At 44.3% G+C, this 21,639-nt stretch overlaps 1 protein-coding gene across 1 annotated transcript in view; it reads left to right on the top strand.

The window, feature by feature from the left end:
* Window positions 1-21,639, top strand: part of Sp140 (SP140 nuclear body protein) — a 76,303-nt gene that overhangs the window by 1,957 nt on the left and 52,707 nt on the right. The window contains exons 2-10 of the mRNA XM_078018169.1: window positions 64-181; window positions 1,408-1,685; window positions 3,331-3,407; window positions 12,948-13,165; window positions 13,375-13,552; window positions 14,432-14,600; window positions 16,318-16,401; window positions 17,491-17,571; window positions 21,117-21,194. Coding sequence (XP_077874295.1) covers window positions 13,397-13,552; window positions 14,432-14,600; window positions 16,318-16,401; window positions 17,491-17,571; window positions 21,117-21,194 — 568 coding nt within the window. The 5' untranslated portion in view covers window positions 64-181; window positions 1,408-1,685; window positions 3,331-3,407; window positions 12,948-13,165; window positions 13,375-13,396. The remainder of the gene's footprint in view (window positions 1-63; window positions 182-1,407; window positions 1,686-3,330; window positions 3,408-12,947; window positions 13,166-13,374; window positions 13,553-14,431; window positions 14,601-16,317; window positions 16,402-17,490; window positions 17,572-21,116; window positions 21,195-21,639) is intronic.

The following is a 21,639-nucleotide window of genomic DNA, read 5'->3' on the forward strand; positions in this document are numbered from 1 at the left end:
TAATATTCTTCTGTATTGAATATAAAAGCAAACCGTTTGGGATCCTTCTTTCTAAACCAAAAGGAAAGAGAACATCACTGAATCAACAGCCCCACACTGTGCACCTGTGAAAAGAGATGGCTGGGGATCTTCCTGAACTGCCTATCTTCTTGGCCTGCTCCTCCAGTGGCTTATAAATTCTGTGAGTGACCCAATATGCTTCTAAGACGTTGATTTTCTACCCCAGTTAGCCAGAATCAGTTTGGTTACTTGTATCCCAAATCCTGACTGATTCAAAAGTTGGGCACCAGGGTATGAATTGTGAGCAAGGCACCTTTAAAGATTATGTGGTCTCTCTGGGATTGTCACCTGACATAGCTGGACATGAAAGGAAGTGAGCACCCTGTTTGTGTTCACCAACTGGAATTCGGCAGGCTTTGCCTAAAGTCGCAGGTTCTGACTGTGCTGACTCCTGGTTCCATGTGTGGATTCTGGCGCTCTCAGCCACATGGAGAGGAATCTTCCAGGCCAAATGAGAGCTTCAACTTGCCTGTAGGGATTACCACTGACTTGGCCTAAATCTGGGTGGGAGCAAGGAGGCAGGCCGGGGTCTCTTGGTCCCACAGTCACAGGGAGGTAAAGAGACGGTTCTGCCCACGCTGTCTCAAGCCCCGTCCTGCAGGCACCTTCCGTCTCCCATTTGCCCCCGTCTCAGACCCATTGTTCTACCTGGATTTCTGCTTTTGCTTATTTATTTCATTTGAATTTTGCTCCAATTTCTTTGTCTTTCAACTTTATATCCATGTAGTTGTTTTTGAGAGTTGTTTCAGATCCTTTTCAGAATGAGGGTCAGGTATAGTAAAAAAAACAAATAAACAAACAGAAGAACCCTCCCCACCCCCTGCATAAACAGATGTGTGCCCTGTCTTCCCGCATCTCCTTGTCTTTGAAGGTCTAGATCATCTCAGCTCTGAGCCTCCATCCAGGAGGCTCTCCTCCGCGTTCTGATGAAATGGCTGAAGCTGATGTTCCCAGGCACCCTGGCTGCGGTTGTGAAGTGCCCGTACATACAAGCAACTTAGAATTCCGCTTTGGCCTCTGCTCCAATTCTCTGCATCTGCCTTTGGTTGGAGGAGTGGGAAGAGTCTTTTCCTACCTCTGGGTGCTCTCCAGAGAGGCTGAGAGCTTTCTAATGCCACGAGTCTCTACCTCCAATAACTAAGTCTGACTCCTCCAGTCCAGGCTGGCCAAGGTGACTGGCCAGGCACAGGCCTGAGAGAACATTCTCAAGGCTTCACTTTCCCAGCCACCGTGGCAAGCGGAAGGGGCAAACATGGCATTTGCTTCCCCCATGTGAATCATGCCACCTCATCTCAGGACAACAGTGGTCCCTGGTAGTTGAATGGACTTTCCCACCCTGTCTTTCAGGAACTCCTGGGTTGGCCCGTTCCTCCTCTCCAGGGCACAGGCTAGAGTATTGGTGCTTGGTGCAGCCACTCCACACCGTTGGGCAATTTCACTTTTCTCTTCCCCTTTTGACGCAAACCCCAAGGGATGGAGGGGTTGACCAATTGGTAGGGTTCTCCTTTGATCTCTGGGATGGCACAGAGGTAGTGGAAACCTAACCCGGCTGCGGCTAAGCCAAGCGCACGGCCCAGGGGCCAGCAGTAGGGACGGCAGACGTGGACCCAGAGTCTCAGTTTCAGGTAAGTCCCAGCCTCCTCTCCTTGCCCTGGTATGTGATAAGGTCACCTCTGCATTTGTTACGTATGTCTCCCCAGCCCATTCCACAGGTCGACAAGAGAACAAGACCACAAGAGATAAAACCTAGGAAAGCAGATGTTGATGGCAGTGGGTTGGCTCTTGGGGGAACTAAAAGCCACTCAAAGTCACATGGCTGGGCTGGGGCTGCTAGAACTTCAAGGTCCCTCCTAAAGGTTCCTTGTGACCTCTGCACTTTCATCTGCCTCAGCTTTCCTTATCCCCACCCAACAGACAACTCTGTCCCCTACAAAAAAAGTCTTTTTAGAAAAATTAGAATCCAAATTAAATGCCTATTTGTTGTTCAGCTTTTTCTAGCCTGCAAAGTTGGGGGACAGTTCTGCTCTGGGTGGCCATGAGCCCTTGGAGTCCGTGCAGGATCTTTAAACCCTTGATTGGGGGAATCAGAAGTCGATGAGCCCCAACAACCAATGGGAGTAGGTGGGGAGAGTGTTGCTTGTTGTTGTTTTTAACGAGACTCTGTTACACGTCTGGCTGGAGAAGGATAAAAATGATCTTTTAATCACACAAGACAAATACAGTAATATAGTCTTGTTGATAGAAACTAAAGCAGTGTAAAAGTATATGGAAAATCCTCTAACTGGGACTCTCTGCCAAGGTACTTCTGACACTGTGAAACCACAAGGAAAAAAAAATCATTTCCTCTTTAAATATTTGATAGAATCCTGTAGTGATAATATCTGGGACTAGAATTTCTCTTTTAGAGGGCTATTCATTACTGATTCGATTTATTTAATAGACAGAATCCTGTTCATATGGTCTAACACTCCTTTGTGAGTTTTGGTAGTTCATGACTTCAGGAATTCGTTCACTTCTCCTGTTATCGAATCTATAGGCGGAGGATTTCCCATAGTATTTTTTAAATCCTTTTAATGTCTATAGGACTCATAGTGATGACTCTTCTTTTATTTCTGGCTTTAGTAATTTGTGGGTTTTTGTTTTGTTTTGTTTTGTTTTGTTTAGTTTTTCTTTGTAAGCCTGGCTCAAGGTTTACAATTTTATTGATCATTGGTTTCATTGGATTTCTCTAGTGCCTTCTTATTTCAACTTCATTAATTTTTCCTTCCTTCCTTCCTTCCTTCCTTCCTTCCTTCCTTCCTTCCTTCCTTCCTTCCTTCCTTCCTTCCTTCCTTTCTTTTTTTTCTTTTTTCTTTTGGCACCGGGGATTGAACTCAGGGGTGCTTTACTGCTGAACTACCTCCCCAGCCCTTTTTATTTTTTAATTTTGAGACAGGTCCTTGCTAAATTGCTGACGCTGGCTTGAATTTGTAATCCTCTTGGCTCAGCCTCCTGAGTCGCTGGGATTATAGGTGTGTGTGTGTCACTTTTCCCAACTTCAATTTCATTAATTTCTATGTTAATTTTTATTGCTTGTTTTCTTCTGCTTGCATTAAGCTTCAGTTGCTCTTTTTTTTTCCTTCAATTTCCTCAGGTGGAAGCATAGATTATTGATTGAGATCTTCTTTTCTTTTTGCAGTACTGAGGATTGAACCTAGGGCCTCCTTCATTCCGGGAGGTGCTCCACCACTGAGCTACATTTACAGCCCTTTTTATTTTATTTTGAAACAGGGACTCTCTAAATTGCCCCGGTTGGCCTTGAACTTGCAATCCTCCTACTTTAGCCTTTCAAGTTGCTGGGATTCCAGGTATGTGCCACCATACCAGGCTCTTCCTTCCTAATATATGTATTCAATGCTGTACATTTCCTTCTAAGCATGTCTTTACTGCATTCCATAAATGTTGATAGTTAAGTTCTTATTTTCATTTAGTTAAAAATATTTAATTAATTAATTTATTTGGTACCAGGGATTGAACTCGGGGGTACTCAACCACTAACCCACATCCCCAGACCCATTTTGAATTTTATTTAGAGACAGGGTCTCACTGAATTGCTTAGTGCCTCACCATTGCTGAGGCTGGCTTTGAACTCACAATCCTCCTGTCTCAGCCTCCTGAGCTACTGGGATTAAGTTCAGAATATTTTAAAACTTATTTTGAGACTTTTCCTTTGACTCTTAGAACTGTGTTTTTAAATCTCTAAATAGTTTGGGATTTTCTAGCTGTCTTTCTGTTATTGCTTTCTAGTTTAATTCCATTGTAGTCAAATAGCATACTTTTTATGATTTCTATCCTTTTAAATTTGCTAAGGTGTGATTTGTGGCTCAGAATATGGCAAATCTTGGAAAATGTTCCATGTGAACTTAAAGAGTGTGTGTATTCTGCTGTCACTGAATGGAATATTACATAAGTGTCACTTAGATCAAGTTCATTGCTACTGCTGTTCCAGTCAACTGCATCCTCACTGATTTTCACCTACTGAGAAATATTGACATCTCCAACAGTAGTGGGTTTGTCTATTTCTCACTGTCTTCAATCAATTTTTGCCTTGCATTTAAACTTTTTTTTAATTTGTTCTTTTTAGATATACATGACAGTAGAGTATATTTTGACATATAACACATATGTGGAGTATAACCTCTCATTCTTGTGGTTGTACATGATGTGGACTTACACTGATGGTGTATTCATGTATGAACGTAGGAAAGTTATGTCTGATTCATTCTACTGTCTTTCCTATTCCCATCCCCACTCCCTTCCCTTCATTCTCCTTTGTCGAATCCAATGAACTTCTACCTGCCTCTGCCCCTTATCATGTGTTGGTATCCGCATAGCAGAGAGAACATTTGACCTTTGGTTTTTTGGGGTTGGCTTATTTTACTTAGCATAACAGTCTTCAATTCCATCCATTTACTGGCAAATGCCAACATTTCATTCTTCTTTATGCCTCGCATGTTTTAATGCTACTTTGTTAGGAAATACAGAAATATCGAGGGAAAAGAATGAATGATAGGTGCAACCTATTTGCCAATGATTCAGGAAAAAAGAATCTATAGACAAACAGAAATTAGAAAATATACTTAAAAAAGTCATTATTTGCAACTTTTCTATAAGTGTGAAATCATACCAAGATGTTTTGCTTCTGCTTAGGACCTTTACCATCCTTTATCTTATGAGAAGAAATGAATATTAGTTACATTTGCCTTAAACTCATCCCTAGTTGCTCTTTGATAAGTGGATTTTTGATGAATATTTTAACATATAGATTGTGTATAAAAAGTTAGTTAGAATTTAATAGATACTACCTTCCAACAAGATTGTTTCAATTATGTCTACCCTTACACTTGCAATACATTTTTACACTAATCATGCCCACTTGAAATTACAAACTTCTTATGATCCTTTTTGGACGTTGCTCCCAGTTATTTCACTTACCCACACATTAGAATCATCCAGTCGACTTTTGCTGTTATTTACTTGAACAAATCACTGTTTCTTAGGTCATGTTAAAATAGGAAAAACAATTACTTGTATCAGCTTTTATTCCTTTTCTGATGCTCTCTACTTTAAGTAGATCTGAGTTTCTAACTCATCTCACATTTCTTCTTTATGAAGAGTTTCTCTTAATATTACTTGCAAGATAGATCACGTGGCAACAAATTCCCCCAGTTTCTGTTTCTTCATTTCTCTGTCACTGGCCAAGTTACTTTCACAGGTAATGGAAGTCTAGATTGGTGCTTTTCTTTTTTTTATCACTATAAACATTTTTCTCCCCTTTTGAGTTATGTCATTTTGTAACAGGGACTTTGAGGGTATTCTTGCTAAAGCGCTAACTGTTCAGCTGGGCTCATGGATGTCCAGTGGGTAACTGAGGCAGGGTCAAACTTGGTCTCTCTGCCCTCCTTTGGCCTCTCTCCTTTGCTAGCATGAACTTTGGGTCAGATTCCTGATCAAGTCTGCTGGTGGACCTATTAATCATTTAAAGAATGTTTGTTAAAGTTGGTGATCCCCTGCCTTCAAGGCTGAAGGCAGCAAGAAAAGAGAGATGAAGATAGTTTCAAGATTTGCAGGGGCGTGATGTCAACTGCCACCCGTACAACACCTTGTTCCAGACCACTGGACCAGCACCTAAAGACCTTGCACCTAAGCTGGACTCAGTCATTGTGTAATTAATTCCGTCTTGCCTTTCTCACTTAATTTTTTTTCCCCTCTGAGTCACTCTCTCTCGCCACATCCTGTCTCAAAATAAAATAAGAGGGGCTGAGAGTGGAGCTCAGTGGTAGAGCACCACTGGGTTCTATCCTGAGTACAGACAAAAAGAAGAAGGAGAGGAGGAGGAGGAGGAGGAGGAGGAGGAGGAGGAGGAGGAGGAGGAGGAGGAGGAGGAAGGAGGGAGAGGGGGAGGGAGGGGGAGTGGGAGAGGAGGAGGGAGGGGGGATGGGGAGGGGAAGGGGGAGGTAGAAAGAGAAAGAGAAAGAAGGAAGCATGCATCATGGCAAGGGTTGAAACTTCTGGCAGGCAGCAGCAGCTTTCGGTCACTGAGTGACAAGGCTCCTCATGGCTCACACTGAGATGACAGCAACCAGGCACGGTCTGACCAGGACGACTTGACCAGGCACATGTCTTCACCCCGCACTCTCGTCCCTCTCCTGTATGATCCTAGCGCTCTTGCCAGTCCCCAAAGACAGGGCTGAGGACGCTGGGCTTCCCCTGTCCCTCCCAGCCAGGCCAAACTGAATGACTTCCTTTTCCCTTTCCCCACCATTTCCTGCTTGGTGTCCAGCGTGAGGAACTGCACCTGGTCTGTTGGAACCCCAAGAATGAGGGCTCCCCAGCCTAGGACTCCAGTATTAGTTACTAAAGAGAAGTCAGGTGTTACTTTTAGTCCTGTCCCTCCATGGATAAGGGCTTTCCCCCTCTGGCTGCTTCCAACATGTTCTGTCTTCGGCTTCCTGCAGTTTGCGAATGGTACATCTAGGTGGAAATTATTTGATGTTTGCTGAGCTTCCTGAATCTTTTATTTTTTTTTTTAGTTGTTGATGGACCTTTATTTATTTATTTTTACGTGGTGCTGAGAATAGGACTCAGTGCCTCACCCACGCTAAGCAAGCACTCAGCCCCAGCCCCAGCCCCTGAATCTTTTTTTTTTTTTTGTCTCATTAATATTAGACACAGAATTCTTCACCATTATCACTTCAAGTGTGTCCTCTGCTCTACTCTCTCTTTCTTCTCCTCTGATATTCCAATAATATCTCTTGGCATCAACCCAGCCGTCTTGGGTATTGGATTCTGTTTTTCCTTTCTCATTTTCCTCCTTGCATTTCGATTTGAAACATTTCTGTGGATGTAGTTCAACCCACTGATTCTTTCGTTGGCCATATAAACCCACCAAAAGAATTCCTCACTTTGTTACAGTGGTTTTGATTTCTAGCATTTCACTGTTCATTATTTTTTGAGTTTTCCTCTGTCTGCTTTCTCCACCACTTATTCTTGCACTTGTCTGCTTTTTCCTTTAGACCCTTGACATATCAGCTACAATCATTATGTTACATCCCTACCTAATAATTTGAAAGTCTCTCATAACTGAGTCTGATTTTGATGGTTGCTGTGTCTCTTCAGACTATTTTTTCTTAAATAGCCTGTTTTCTTAAATAACATGATAAAACATTCAGCATATTTTATCTTTTATTTTTCCAAAAAATATCAGACACAATGAATTCAGTCATAGAAATCCAGGTAAATGAACCATTAATGTGAGGTTTCATGCCCATCGGTGTTGGGGACCACAATTCTCTGCCAGGCGCCATCTTGACTTGATTCACGGTCCCCAACACATTGGGTTGGATGATGGGCTCTATTGAATGTTGGTTCTCCCTGTATATGGCAGAGATTTCAAATTCCTCTGGAGTTCTTGTTCTTGTTTCCTCTGTTTTCTGTGGATTTCCCAAGAGCTTTTTCTTTTTATTAAAATTAAATTATTTATTTATTCTAATTTGTTATACATGATGGCAGAATGCAATTCATTTCATATTACACATATAGAGCACAATTTTTCAAGTCACTGATTGTACAAAAAGTATTTCCACACCATTCATGTCTTCATACCTGTACTAAGGGTAACAATGTCTAACTCATTCCACTATCATTCCTACCCCCTTGTCCCCTCCTTCCCCCTCCTTCCCCTTTGCCCTCTCTAAAGTTCCTCCCATGCTCAGCCACCATCGCCATTATGAGTCAGCATCCTCATATCAAAGAAAACATTTGACGTTTGGTTTTTTGGGATTGGCTTGCTTCACTTAGCATTATATTCTTCAATTTCATCCATTTACCTGCAAATTACATGGTTTTATTCTCTTTTAATGATGAGTAATGTTCCATTATATATATATATATATATATATATATATATATATATATATATATATATATATATATATATATATATAAAAGTTTCCCTATCCATTCATCTACTGAAGGGCTTCTGGGTTGGCTCCACAGTTCAGCTATTGTGAATTGTGCTGCTGTAAACATGGATGTGGCTGTGTCCCTGTAGTATGCTGTTGTTAAGTCTTTTCTTAAACAGTCTGTACCTCATCTCAGCTTTAGTCCATACTGGAGCCCTTGGATAGAAAGAGAAGGTGTCATCTGTTATCTTGTGATTCCATCTCAACAATTGTTGAGGGCCACAGCCGAGTCGGGATGGCGCATGGCATTTTTGCCAGAAGTAGTGGTTGAGAGGTGACGCTAGCGGGCCAGGACCATGCTTACAGTGAAGGATGCTTGGGGACCATAGGTTGTTACAGCCTCCTTTAACTGCTTCACTGTTTTAAAATCTAAAGCACGGTGGATTCGCTGCCCTCTTGCCTGCTCAAGTACAGGGCATGCTAATCTTTGAGGTCCTGTCTCAGGATCCCATCTATCAACTACGGGGGTTGAGGGCCACTCAGCTGTCTCCATAGGTGGAGCTGTTGGTTGAATTATGCCTCTGGTGATAGAACAGAGTTAGTAGCAGCCTCCTGTTGTAGCGTCCCCCCGATAGCTATATCTCCTCTAAGCTTTCTTTCTTTAAATTTTCTTCCTCTATCTGACTAGCTTGAGAGACTTTCTCTTTTGCTTGATCTAACATGTTTTCTACCATAGTCTGGACCTCTAACAATTTACTTAACACTCTTTCAGTTTGTTTTTTACTAATTTCTAATCTACTATAAAGATAACACAAGCCAACAAGATAACACAAAACAAAACTGAAACAGAATGAAACAAAAATGGAACAAAAAATCGTTGTATCAGTTTTCCTATTTTCTTGACATGTGCATTTGTGGTCTATTTCTATCTCTTCCTCAGGGGCGAACAACTTCAAACCTTGAGCCAAACATTTTTCCCAGTTTGCCTGAGAAAGTTCTAGGGATAGGCAGCTTGAAACAAATCAAAACAAGAACACATTGTTTTTTGAAATGGTCACCCATTCTCTCGCCTTCCCTCAGGGGCGAGCAATTTCACTTACCTCTGAGCTTCAGGCGTTCCCCGTACGGGCCACCAAATGCCGCAGTCTGGCTGGGCACAAATCATGAGCCACTGAAGCAGGAACAAACTTTATTTCTGAACTCCACCAGCACACTCCACACGCGCTCCCGGGAACTCCCCCGAACGCCACGCTGCCTCCCCATGAACCAGCAACCGGAAAATCCCTCCTCCGGCACTTCCCCAACCAATGGGAACTCTCCGGGAATCCCCTCGAGAGCTCAAGCAGAACTGAATGGGAACTCCGCCAGAACTCAAAAGTCATCATCTTAATGGCTCGCTAGCATCACCTCTCAACCACTACTTCTGGCAAAAATGCCATGCATCATCCTGACTTGGCTGTGGCCCTCAACAAACAATTTAGTAGGACTGTATCCCTGGACTATAACTCGTACAAGTGTTCTTAGTTATTCCACTTTCCCATCCCATTTAGGAGAGACAAGGCTAAGGGGCTGGATGTACAGCAGCCCTACCCCTAGGACCATAAAGCCTGGTTATTTAACAATTTTAACAATTTTTTTTCTTTTCCCTCTCCCTTGACAGAAATGCAGGGGAGTTTTCTTTACACTGAGAACCTGGTGGTGCTCTTGGAGGGAAGCGCCACAAAAAGCTGGGGGCTGCCCTAAGACTCTGGCCCCCAGGAATTTCTCCCTCCACACTCAGCTTCTGGCAATTCACCAAACTTACGATTTAGATGTCCCCTGTCTATGGCTGTGGTGGCTTCTGCCCCAGGTGGCTCACCTTGGCTGAGATTTACCTGTCTCTCCAGATTTGGGGTTGGCAGTTTTCCCCTGAGACCTCAGTTCTTTCATAGATACAAGAAAAGCCCTTGATTTTCAGTTGCTTTCTTCTTGTTGTAGGAGAGGAGTGATGATTTCCAAGGTTTTTGCAGTCAGAGCCGAAACCAGCAGTCTAGTGAACTTTCAGATCTCTGTTACGTTTAGATATGTCTCTTAACAAACTTTTTTTTTTGTTTTAAAATTTTGGTTTTATCGTAGTATTATCTTATAGTCAGAACATGTAACCTGGAAACTTTCTCATTATTAGTGTTTATGGAAATTAATTCAGTGCAAGAAACATGGTATGTTCATAAGTGTTTGGGATCAAGAGTTATTTATAAGTCAATCTTGCTAATTTTTGAAACACATTCTGCACATCTTTGTTCTTTTTTTATGTACTAGAGGAGTTAAAAATTGGAAGTGAAATTGTTTTTAGCAATCATGACAGAAATGTCTATCTTTTAAAAATCTTTTTTGCATTTGCCCAGTAGAACTTGCTCAGCTTTTGACTGTTAACATTTTTAATGTTCCCTAATCTTTGTTGTATTTCTTGTAGTTAGATTCTATTTTGATCATTTATACTTTAAGATGGAAATTAATCTGTTTTAAATGATATATTTTCCTATGAATTTTTTTGGTCTTTCTTATAACTTATGTCTCTTTTGTTTTCTGCATTAGAGAAAACAACAGGTGCAGTTTTTCATTATTTTGTAAGCTTTGTAGTCTCATTTTGACTCTATTGGTTACTCTTGAGTTTTCTAGTTAATTCTCTCTATATCTCTAGTTGGTCTATAGTATCAAATGTGAAACAATATCATTTAAATTCATTTCACTCAATTTTTTACTAGTACTCACTCAAATTTTTTTCATATAACCTTAAGATTGAAATTCTTATAATTTTATTATTATATGCAGTACATAGCCTTTATTTCTAGAATAGTGCTTCTCAAATTCCTTTAGATTCTTTTTCTGTTTTTGCAATACTGGCTATGAACCTCAGGGTGCTCTATCTACCGCTTGCCCCAGTTTGTCAGTAAGAGTTGAGTAAATAACAGGAACAAATGACTCTCAGATCTCAGTGGGGCCTCCCGTTGCCTCTGCTCCTGAGGACCCTCCCGCTAGACTCTGCTTCTGGCTAATGCATCACACCATCTGGAATGGCTGCCACCCTGGTAGAGGACCAGAGAGGGTCTAACCAGAGCCTGGCCTGAACTCTGCTGCCAGAGACACCGTCACTGGAGCAGGGCAGAGGGGTGAATCTTTCTTTTCCTGGGAGGAAAGTACATTGTGAAATGGGTGAGCCGCAGAAAGGGGCGTGAATGGATTTGCACAAACACATTTTCAGACATTTCAAAGAAAACAAGGTGGAGATTGCAGGTGGTCCTGGCACAGCTAAATATCGATTTTGTCTTCCTACATGAATAACGGATCAGGGTGTAACATTTTTTGCCATTTTCTTCTACATCTAGGTCTGTAGAATTTCATAACTGTCTTTGACATTTAAGGTTTCGAAATTACTTTTAATTTCTCCCTTTAGGGCATTCTCCCTTTGTTCAGGGAAACTCCCTCCCCAACCCATTTAAAGCCATTCTAGTTATCTTTTTTAAAAAAAGTCAACTATCATTTCAAATTTCCAGGCCCTCCGTCTTACTTTCTGGATATTTGTTTCCTGCATGGCTCTGTGGGCACAAGGTCTTCTCTTGTCTGTGTGACAGTTCTGGTTTTTAGAATTTTGTTTTCTGCCACATCTCTGTTTCTGCTGGGGTAAGTCTGTCCTTTGCTCATCTTGGTTCTAGTCCTTCATGTGGGTTTCCACCAACACCAATGATCAGGATGGGGGACCTCTCCAGGAGTCCACAGGACACTCGGACCCTTTTCTGACCAGAGAGGAGCATCCTCCACCCACATAGCAATTGGGGCTCTGCTGACACTTTTTCTCTTTCAGACTTTAATTTCTTGTCTCATTTCCCTCTTTGTCATTGTGATTTTAATTCTTTGACTGTTATCTTAGGGGACACTGTAGCAAAGAGGAGAAAAACAATTGTGTTCAATCAACCATCTTTAACCAGAAGTCTTCTTTTTTCAACAGAGAAATAGGATACTATTCTATCCTAGTCATGTTTGAAGTACCTTCTTATGGTGGAATTAAAAAAAAAAAAAAAAAAGACCGTACAAGCCTTTATATCAATTAGAAATACAGGGAACTCTGTTAAGAAATTGCATGTGGGCTGGACTGTGGCTCCGTGGTAGAGCACTTGCCTGGCATGTGTGAGGCAGTGGGTTCGATCCTTAGCATCACATAAAAATAAATAAAATAAAGGTCCATCAACAACTAAAAAAAAAAAAAGAAGAAGAAGAACAAAGAAAGAAATTTCACATAAGGGGAACAAGTTACCAAGTGAGATTCAGAGTTACAGCCTTTCCGAGTTCAAAAATTACTTTTTCCGGGCGTGGTCTTACTGTCTGAAATCCAGCCGTCTTAGAGGTCTCCATTACATCACCTCCACAGGCAGGTGGGATACAGAATAATGTGTCTTCATTTTGAATATTTGTACAAGTCTCCAAATTGGACCAGAGAAGTATACTGATATCTTGTGACTGTTCAAACTTCACCAGATAAGAATCTTTGAACCAGTTTGAGGACGCAGAATCTTTCAGAAGTTAGAGATGGGAGAGGTGCAGTTCCTTTACATCTTTCTGATCTATTTCTCTCTCTCTCTCTCTCTCTCTCTCTCTCTCTCTCTCTCTCTCTCTCTCGGTTGTTGATTAACAAGACTTGCCTTTCAGTGTTAGGTTCTGTGATACTTCATTAAAAAAAATTCTCTTGTCTGTAACTTTACACACACACTCACACACACACACACACACACACACACGCTGTATTAGAGTTCTATGCGCAACAGAAGCGATGTGTATATAGAGGGAAGGGATTTATGGCAAGGAGCCGGCCCTCACAGTCATGAAGGTGGGCAAGCCCAGACTCTGTGGTGTGGGTAGCAGGCAGATGCAGTTTTGGTTTCTCTCACTTGGTCTTTTTGTTCTATTTAGGTCTTCGATTGGACAAGGCCCACCCACATCATGGAAGGCAAACAGTCTTACTCCTAATTCACCAATTTAAATGCTCATCTTATTTTAAAACAGCCCCCGCCCACAAGTTGACATGTGAAATCAACCAGCACAGTATCACGTCAATACCAGGGAAGATCTTAATATTAATCAATTTGATGCTTTCCTAAAGAGCTTAGCTTGGTGTTGGTTAGAACAGGGTGAGTCCTTTTGCCGTGTACAGGTCTTTCCTCAGATTCCTGTTTTCTTCCTTTGCACCCTGGATCGTTCCCTAAAATAAGTGCATTCGTTCTGGTCTTCCCGCACGATCCCTTATTCCACACATTGGCTCTCAACTGACCTTCCTGCATGTCTAAAGTCATCACCAGCCTCTTGGAAGCTCAGTATCTGTCGTATCTTTGTTTCGTAGGGTGGCCACAGAGCTCCCCAGGATGGAGTTCGAGAACAGAGAGGAGCAGTTTTTGCATGAACACCTTTTCAGGCATTTCAAAGAAAACAAGGTGGAGATTGCGAGTGCAATAACCAAGCTGTTTCCTTTCCTCATGAGCCTCCGAGACCGCGCCTTCATCTCTGAGCAGATGTTCGACGTAAGTCAGGGGAATTTCCTCAGGACCGGAAACCAGCCCCACACTGCATGATGTCAGACTTCGGGTGGCAATGGGGACCTTTGCCATCCTGTCGGGAGGCAGTGGGAGAAGCAGGCATCACAGAAAATATTGCTTTTTCTGCAGTAACTGTTAGTGGGGAGGTGATGGGAGAGGGCAGGCTGGGGAGCAGGAATACTTCCTAGTGCAGAGCATCTTAGGTACTTTATGCAAATACTAACGCAAACTAAAGGTAGATTAAGGGACCCCAGCACTGCTTCATTGCAGGCCCTCTTTTAACCCTGGAGCATGAGATTTTTGCAACTCACAGGGCAACTTTAGAATAAATTTGGAAACAGACGCTTGCCGTTCTCTGTCCAAGTCATTTTCTGTTCTTTAGACATTTCTGGAGCTCCAGGTTAGGGTTAGCACTGGGTCTCCCTGGGGATGCTGAGGACAAGCTGCCTCTTTGTCTTAGAATCGTTCCTTGTCATTTGGCTAGGATCACACTAGGAGAGGGTGATCCCTGGTTTCTAGGAGGCTTTCGGGCCAGTCCAGTCCTGGGGGCAGAGCAGCGGTCATTGTCCAATCGCCAGAACATCTTCTCATGGTCTATAGGACACCCCCCACCCCCCGCAATCTGGCTCTTAGAGCCCCATACAACATTTGACTTTGGACACACTTTTATTCTTCAAAACGGCTCTCCTCTCAACTCTCAGCGAGTCAGGGTCCCAAAGCCAAGAGACTATTTTTATGTAAGAAGTCTCCAAACATGCAAAATACTTGCAATTCACGAGAGGAGGAACGGTCTAGGCACCCACCTAAGAGTCTTCGGTAATCCACAAATCCACAGTGACAGGATTCTCATTCCACGTTTTCCAGCATCTTCAAGAAGCCTGTAGAAACCTGGTCCCCGTGAACGCAGTGGTGTACACCGTCCTCAGTGAGCTGGAGAGGACCTTCAGCCTGTCGCTTCTGGACGAACTGTTCAGCCGCACCAATCTGACGGCCTACCCAGACTTGGTGGAGATTTCCAGAAGCTTCCTAAATGGTAACAAAAGCTCTCAGTGGGGTTTGGGGTTCAAGTCCAGTCACCCGTCATTCCCTCTTGCTGAGGAACCACGGCATGGACACAACGGGGAAGACACCAACCTGCCCTGTGTCCTCACGGAGCTCACTCAGGCCCAGTAACCCTGGGACTGACTTGGGGGCTGTGAAACAGAGGGGGAGGCATGAGCCATGCCCTTCCTTAGGAAGGAGGAAGCCCTCTCTGATGCCAAAAGACACACAGTCCTATGCCACCTGCTTCTCCTGGGAGAGAAGTCACAAGGAACAGCTGGTGAGAGCTTCAGTGTGTGGCAGGGAGGGAACACTTTCAGAACCAGGAGACTGCATCATGGAGGGTGGGTTTGGAAGCCGGTTTTGGAGGGCCTGATACACCCTGTGCTGAGGAATTTTAAATTTTGTTTTGTTTGGAAATAAGAAAAGCAATGAAGGATTTTTAAGTAGGAAACAAATCAGAAGTCAGTATGAAGAATGGAATGTGTTGGTTTGTGGGAACTATACCTTGATTTAAAATAAGAGCTACCTCATTTCCATACAATGATATATCCAACTCTAAGAAAGGGATAAAGGATATTGAATACCCAGGTACTGATTTTAAGTCAATATTCTGTTTTGTACCCAGTATCCTTCCAGTTCAAAGTTGCAGAGAGAACTGTGCATGTCTCTGTGGGCTCTGATCTTCTCTGTGTTAGCTTTCCTGTCACTGTGACAAAATACCTGAGATAAACAACTTAAATAGAAAAAAAGATTATTATTATTATTTGGCTCAAGTTTTTAGTCCATGGTTGCTTAGCACTGTGCCTTTGGCCTTTGGTAGGGCAGAACATTATGGTGGGGAGTTTATTAGCGAGCAAAGAGCTGCTTACCACAGGGTGGCTGGGAAGGAGAAAGAGAGAGAGAGAGAGAGAGAGAGAGAGAGAGAGAGAGAGAGAGAGAGAGAAGGGCCATCCATGGTCATGCCCCCACTGACCTAACTTCCTTCCACTAGGCCCCACCTCCTAAAGGTTCTACCACCTTCCAATAGCACCACAGCTGGTGATCAAGTCTTCCACACACAGCAGCCTTGGGGGACACTTAGATTCAAACCATCACACTCTCCATGGACTACAGGGAGCCCCCTCCCTGGCCCCTGTGCCCAGGTCTCCCGAGTTACAGGTCAGGGTTGTCAAGCTCCGCATCCCTGATGACTCACGGTGACGGAGTCTGTGTAAAGCTGGTGAGGGCTGGGTGGCTGGGATCCCTGAGCAGAGGTTGCAGGGAGATCCAGGGCTCTGCAGGTGTCCAGGGAGTGGATCAGGGCCTGGCACAGAGAGCCTCTCATTCAAAAGAGGATTCAGTCCCCAGACGGGGAAAGCAGAGACAATCGGGTGGAACCTGCCAGGTGGGATGCCAGGGCTCTGAAAGAAGAGAACCCAGAGGAAAAGCCGAGACACAGCAGGATCAAGAGGACCAAGGAGCAGGGCGGGGCAGGGACCCAGGGCTGTGGTTCCTCGTGGCGTGGAAGCAATAGCATGTGGCAGGAAGTGAGGAGAAGGAAGGCACAGGAACAAGAGCAAGGGAAACGGGGAGAGTGAGGCTCTGGGGGACCTTGGGTGGGGCCCTTGGAGAAGCTCACCTGTGCACTGAACACCAGAGTCGGCACCGAGGCCCGGGCTCCTCCCTCCTCTCTGGGTCTGGTTAGTCATTTCCCTGTTTTTCTTCAGTTTTCCGTGAGTGCCAGGCTCTCTGGAGTTGGAGTGGAGGCGAGGCTGAAATCACAGACAGACAGCATCCAGGTGTCGGGGCAGGTAATTATGATTTAAATCACCGACTAACTCACCGATGTGTTTGTCTATCTGTATGAAAGGGACATCTCCATCCTCCCCCCATCTCTCCCTCGCACAAACCCACTCCTGTGTTCACCTGTGGCTTTGTTCCCAGGTGTGTGGGAGGCAAGCTGGGGAAGGGGCTTCTGAGTGGAGAACCCAAGGACAGAGAGTAATAGACATGTAGACTACGGGCACCAAATGGAGTTTCCCCAGTAGCCCCCCCCCTTTTTTAAAAAATATATTTTTTAGTTGTAAACGTATCTTTCATTTCATTTATTTATTTGTTTATATGTGGTGCTGAGGATTGAACCCAGGGCCTCACATATGCCAGGCAAGTGCTTTACCACTGAGCCACAACCCCAGCCCCGCCAGTAGCCCCTTTTTAATCTAAACAAATAGAGAATATAAATGCAGTCAGGTGTCATTAATGATGGGGATATATTGTGAGAAATGTGATTTTAGGTGATTTCTTTCTTGTATGAACATCAGAAAGTGTACTTACAGCTGAGGATAGCTGCAGTGTCACCAGGAATCATTGTCACACATGAGGTCTGTCCTTGACTGAAATGTCAGGATGTGTTGAGTGATGACTAGCAGGAGGCAGATGGAGAAGAAAGGAATCATTTTAAACTTACTTGCTAGGAAGTGTTAGGAACAATGACATACAGAATATAGGGGGACAAGATGGAAGGGAGTTCAAAGAATAAACACGGAGATAATTGTGCCAAGAGGTAAGACTATCACGGAGGAAGAGAGAGAGAAATTCAGAGAGATGGTACAAGTCAAAAACAGGAAGGTGAGTCAAAGAGATCCACAAATAGCTTCATGGTACAGATGCAGTGGTGTGTGAAAACAGGGTTAGAATCAGAAAAAGGAGAGGTAGAGAGGAGGAGAAGGGGCCAGGGGGCCTAGAAAGTGCTAAAGGAAGTGAAATAGAACTGGGTTAGTGCCACACACCTTCCTCCCCAGCAGCGATGCACTGTGAACATCAGAGCCTCGCATGACCACATCCAGGCAGGTGTCCAGGTCACCATCAGCTACTAGTCACGTTCCTGTTTCTCTCCTCAGTGCCCCAGAAATATTCTCTACAAATGGATGAAGGAAGAGAATCAGAAGACATGCCCAGGTTACTACCTTATGATAGAGAAGGTAATAAGAATTTAAATTACCTGTTACCTAAAGTTTTATTTTTCTGTCAATATACATATATATTCTTTCATTTTATTTTCTATGCTTCCATCCACCTACCCATTCATCCATCTGTCCATCCATCCACCAATCCATCCATCCATTCACTCATCCATCCATCCACTAATCCATCCATCAACTAATCCATCCATCTATCCACCAATCCATCCATCCACTAATCCATCCATCCATTCATCCATCCATCCACCAATCCATCCATCCATCAATCCATCCATCCATTCACCCATCCATCCACCAATCCATCCATCCACTAATCCATCCATCCACTAATCCATCCATCCACTAATCCATCCATCCATCCACCAATCCATCCATCCATTCATCCATCCATCCATTCATCCATCCATCCACCAATCCATCCATCCACCAATCCATCCATCCACTAATCCATCCATCCATCCATCCATCCACCAATCCATTCATCCATTTATCCATCCATCCATTCATCCATCCATCCATCCACCAATCCATCCATCCACTAATCCATCCATCCATCCACCAATCCATCCATCCATCTATCCATCCATTCATCCATTCACCATCCATCCATCTATCAATTCATCCATTCACTCTCCTTACACCCCCTGTGTACAGGCAGACAAACCAGGCCCAGATTTTGGCTGCTTTTGTAAGAAGGCACAAACACATAAGGAGGAGGAGTTCAGACTTGGTGAGGTTTTCTTGTGTATAGAACATGAAGAGAGGGAGAATGGAAAATGCAGACAGAACCATTAAATAAATTCCCAAGTGATTGCCAATTTTACCTAAGCAGTCATGCAACTCATCTGTCACCATGTTGGAGTGCACGTTGTCAGGGAAGGAGATAATTTCCACTCTACTTTCTGTGGTTGTGCCAGGAACTTGGACATAATGAGTACAACTGCAATGTAAAAAATTCTTGTGAAAGACTTTTGAAGTGGACCTGGTAAGGGGAAGGGTCTCTGCTCCAGTGTCAATGGCAAAAAGATGAGGCCTTTGATGACATGGGAGAAAGATAAGACAGAAAGACTGAAGGTGAATGTTTATATTTAAGTTTCATTTCCCCAGGAGATAAGCTCACTCATCCAACAAGGTGCAGCGTTTCCAAGGTGGAGAAAGTCATACTAAGGGAGAACCAGAGGGGGAGACTGCTAAGACAGGGCCTGAGGGGGAGGGCGCCTGCTGTCTATGGTAATGGGGAATGAATGAATGAAAAGTCAGCAGAAAGGGAACATTGCACACCATAAAAGACAGTTGGAGACATCTTGGGGCTTGAAAGTCACTGGACAGAACTTCTGGCACAAGGATGATCACTTTAGCAGAGAGTTTTCAGCTATTAACGTGACACAATACATTCAGAGGCAATGGGCCTTCCCCAGGCGTCCTTATCTACTCCCGCCTACAAGCGAATGATCCCAAGACACATCTCCTGGCTTGTCTTCCAGCCTCCTTCATCCGTGAGCCTGAATTCATTCATGCAGATAATCTGAGAGTCGTCTGCATTTAGATGCTTTTCAGGAGCCTCAGTATGAGACATAACTAAAATCGCACCTGCAACCCTTCCTGACACCGACCGGACCTGCCTCGTGTCTGGGAGTTCGCTGTCAGCACGCTATTTCTCCATTGTCAACCTGGCAGTTCTTAAAGACTGGTCCCTCTCCCTCAACTTAGACCATCCAGTTTGGTTGATTCTACCTTTCACATACCTCCCACCAGTCATTGCTTTCCATCACCAACACAGAAACCCTAGTCAACATTTCCCCCTTCTCTCTGAGATTATAGAAACGACTTCCAGGCTCAGATTTCCCCTCCTGTCTTGCCCCATCACATGCATTTTGTGGAATCCCTTGAGAGGACTCTAAGAAAAATGTGAGTTGGCATAACCTTGCTTTCCTGCTTGAGGCCAATGACTTCTTGCTGTCATAAAGGCTAAATCCATTTTCCTCCCCAAATCTCCAGCTTCATGTCTGCCTCTCCTGCTCTTACTTCAGGGTGAATGGGACTTCTGGAGTGATTTTGATTTTCCGGTTCCCCCTTCCCCTCTGAGCCTCTGCACATGCTTAGCCTTGCACCTGGACGCATCTTCTTGGCCCCTCCCACCCTCCATCCTGCTCCCAAATCTGGTGAAATCCTGTGAGGTGGCATGACCATCTCCGAGACGTCTTTTCTCATCCCTAGTTCTAGAGAGCAATAGGATGAGAGATGGGGAAAGAGCACAAAGCCCAGCATCAGGGAAGAAAGGAACTGGGAACGAACACGGGAAAGAAACGAAGCCAGAGAAGGGTGGTCCCAGTGGACCTCATCAGCAAGGCCAGAGGAGGAAGGAGAAGAGGCAGAGACAAATGGAAGGGGTGAAAACGAGAATGAGAACAAGGGGTGGAGAGAAGCTGGGTGGGATTTCTGACAATCCCCATCAGAGAGCTGAGTCATGCAAGACCCCCCTTTCCCCTCACAAAAGCTTCAGACGTAGGCATGCATACCGTTGAAGCCTCTCTCTTACAGATGGAAAAATCAGGCACAGACATGTGTGCAGGTTATTTTTGTAAGGGTGGGGTAGAAGAAGAAGAGCAGGCACAGCATCCTGGGATGGTACTGGGTGTCAGGGGCCTGTCATGCAGTCAGAATAGAAAGAGGAAGCTCCGGTTCCAGAATGGACCAGGGCCCCGTGTGAGACTGTACAGTTAAATAAGTTGCAGTTAAATAGGAACAAGAAGCTCTGGTGTGACCGTGCCCCGTGTGCTAACCGTCATTACAATGCACAGTGCAGTTCAAAAAGCTAGAAGAAAGTTGTTTGAAAGGTTTCACCATAAAGAAATGATAAATGTCTGGGGGAGATAAATCTGTTTAACTTGGCTGAAACATGATGCAGTGTATACCTGCCTTGAACACTGCCTGCTACCCCATTGCATGTAAAAATTTTATGTATGCATGTATCAATAAGAATAAATAAATAGGGGTGGGGTTTTGGCTCAGCGGCAGAGCGCTTTCCTAGCACGTGTGAGGCACTGGGTTCGATTCTCAGAACCACATAAAAATAAGTAAATAAAAATGAAGGTTCATCCACAACTTAAAAATAGACATATTAAAAAAAAAAGACTTTGAAGAAAAAGTAAAATAATGTTGGTGGGAGGGGGAGAAAATTCTAAGTGCAGAGAGCACAGGACTGGAGCCACCCACTAGGAGAGCTGAGGTCCAGCACCAGACAGCTGACCAGACAACAGGACAAGATATAGTGTCCCCAAAAGAAAATATAAAGAAACAAGAGATGGGAGGAGCCAGAGGAAGAGCAGTCTGACAGTTGAAGAGAACCACAGCTGGGAAGGAGAGAGGATGAGTGGGTAGAACCACACAGCCAGAGGGAGAGGGGAGGAGAGTCGTTGAGACGGGAAAGAGGTGGATTCCGACGGAGGCCCTTAGCCTGTGGTGCCCCTCACAGGTGGTGCCAGCACACTGGGGTGTTTTCAGGCCACGTCCCCCCAGGTTCATCATTTCCTTGTTCTTTACAGAGCCCTTCGATCCCCAAACTCCCCTTGAGACTCCCAGAGGAGGAGGAGAACCACAGGAGGCTTTTCCTCCGCAAGCAGGTGAGGAACAGGGCCCCGAGGACATGGGTTCCCAGTGACCTCAATAGATCTCTGCTTTCTAGTCTGTGTGGAACACATCTCCGCGCCCCTTCCTGCCTGTCTCCTCTTCATTTTTGCAAAGGTGAGGTGGAATTGTATCCATCTTCTTTTGTTTCAAAACTTCGAGAGATAAGGGATAAAGCCTGGGACGTCCTGAGGGGAGACGGCCCCTGTGCTGAGGACTTAGGGCAATGAGTGTCAAAGTAAAGCTGAGCACCAAGGAACAAGTGCCAGGGTGATAGAACAAAGTGCACCCCAAACCCAAGTATCAGCAGGTCGTGACAGGTGAGGAGGGGACATGGCTTCAGCTCCTTCTGGAAACACAAGGCGCATGGACCTGTGTTTTGGCAGCAGTAGAAGTCTTGCAATTTAAGAAACTCGTGTTGGGGAGCATTTGATGAGGGCA

The sequence above is a fragment of the Ictidomys tridecemlineatus genome, chromosome 7 (genome assembly GCF_052094955.1).
Source record: "Ictidomys tridecemlineatus isolate mIctTri1 chromosome 7, mIctTri1.hap1, whole genome shotgun sequence".
Taxonomy (NCBI): domain Eukaryota; kingdom Metazoa; phylum Chordata; class Mammalia; order Rodentia; family Sciuridae; genus Ictidomys; species Ictidomys tridecemlineatus.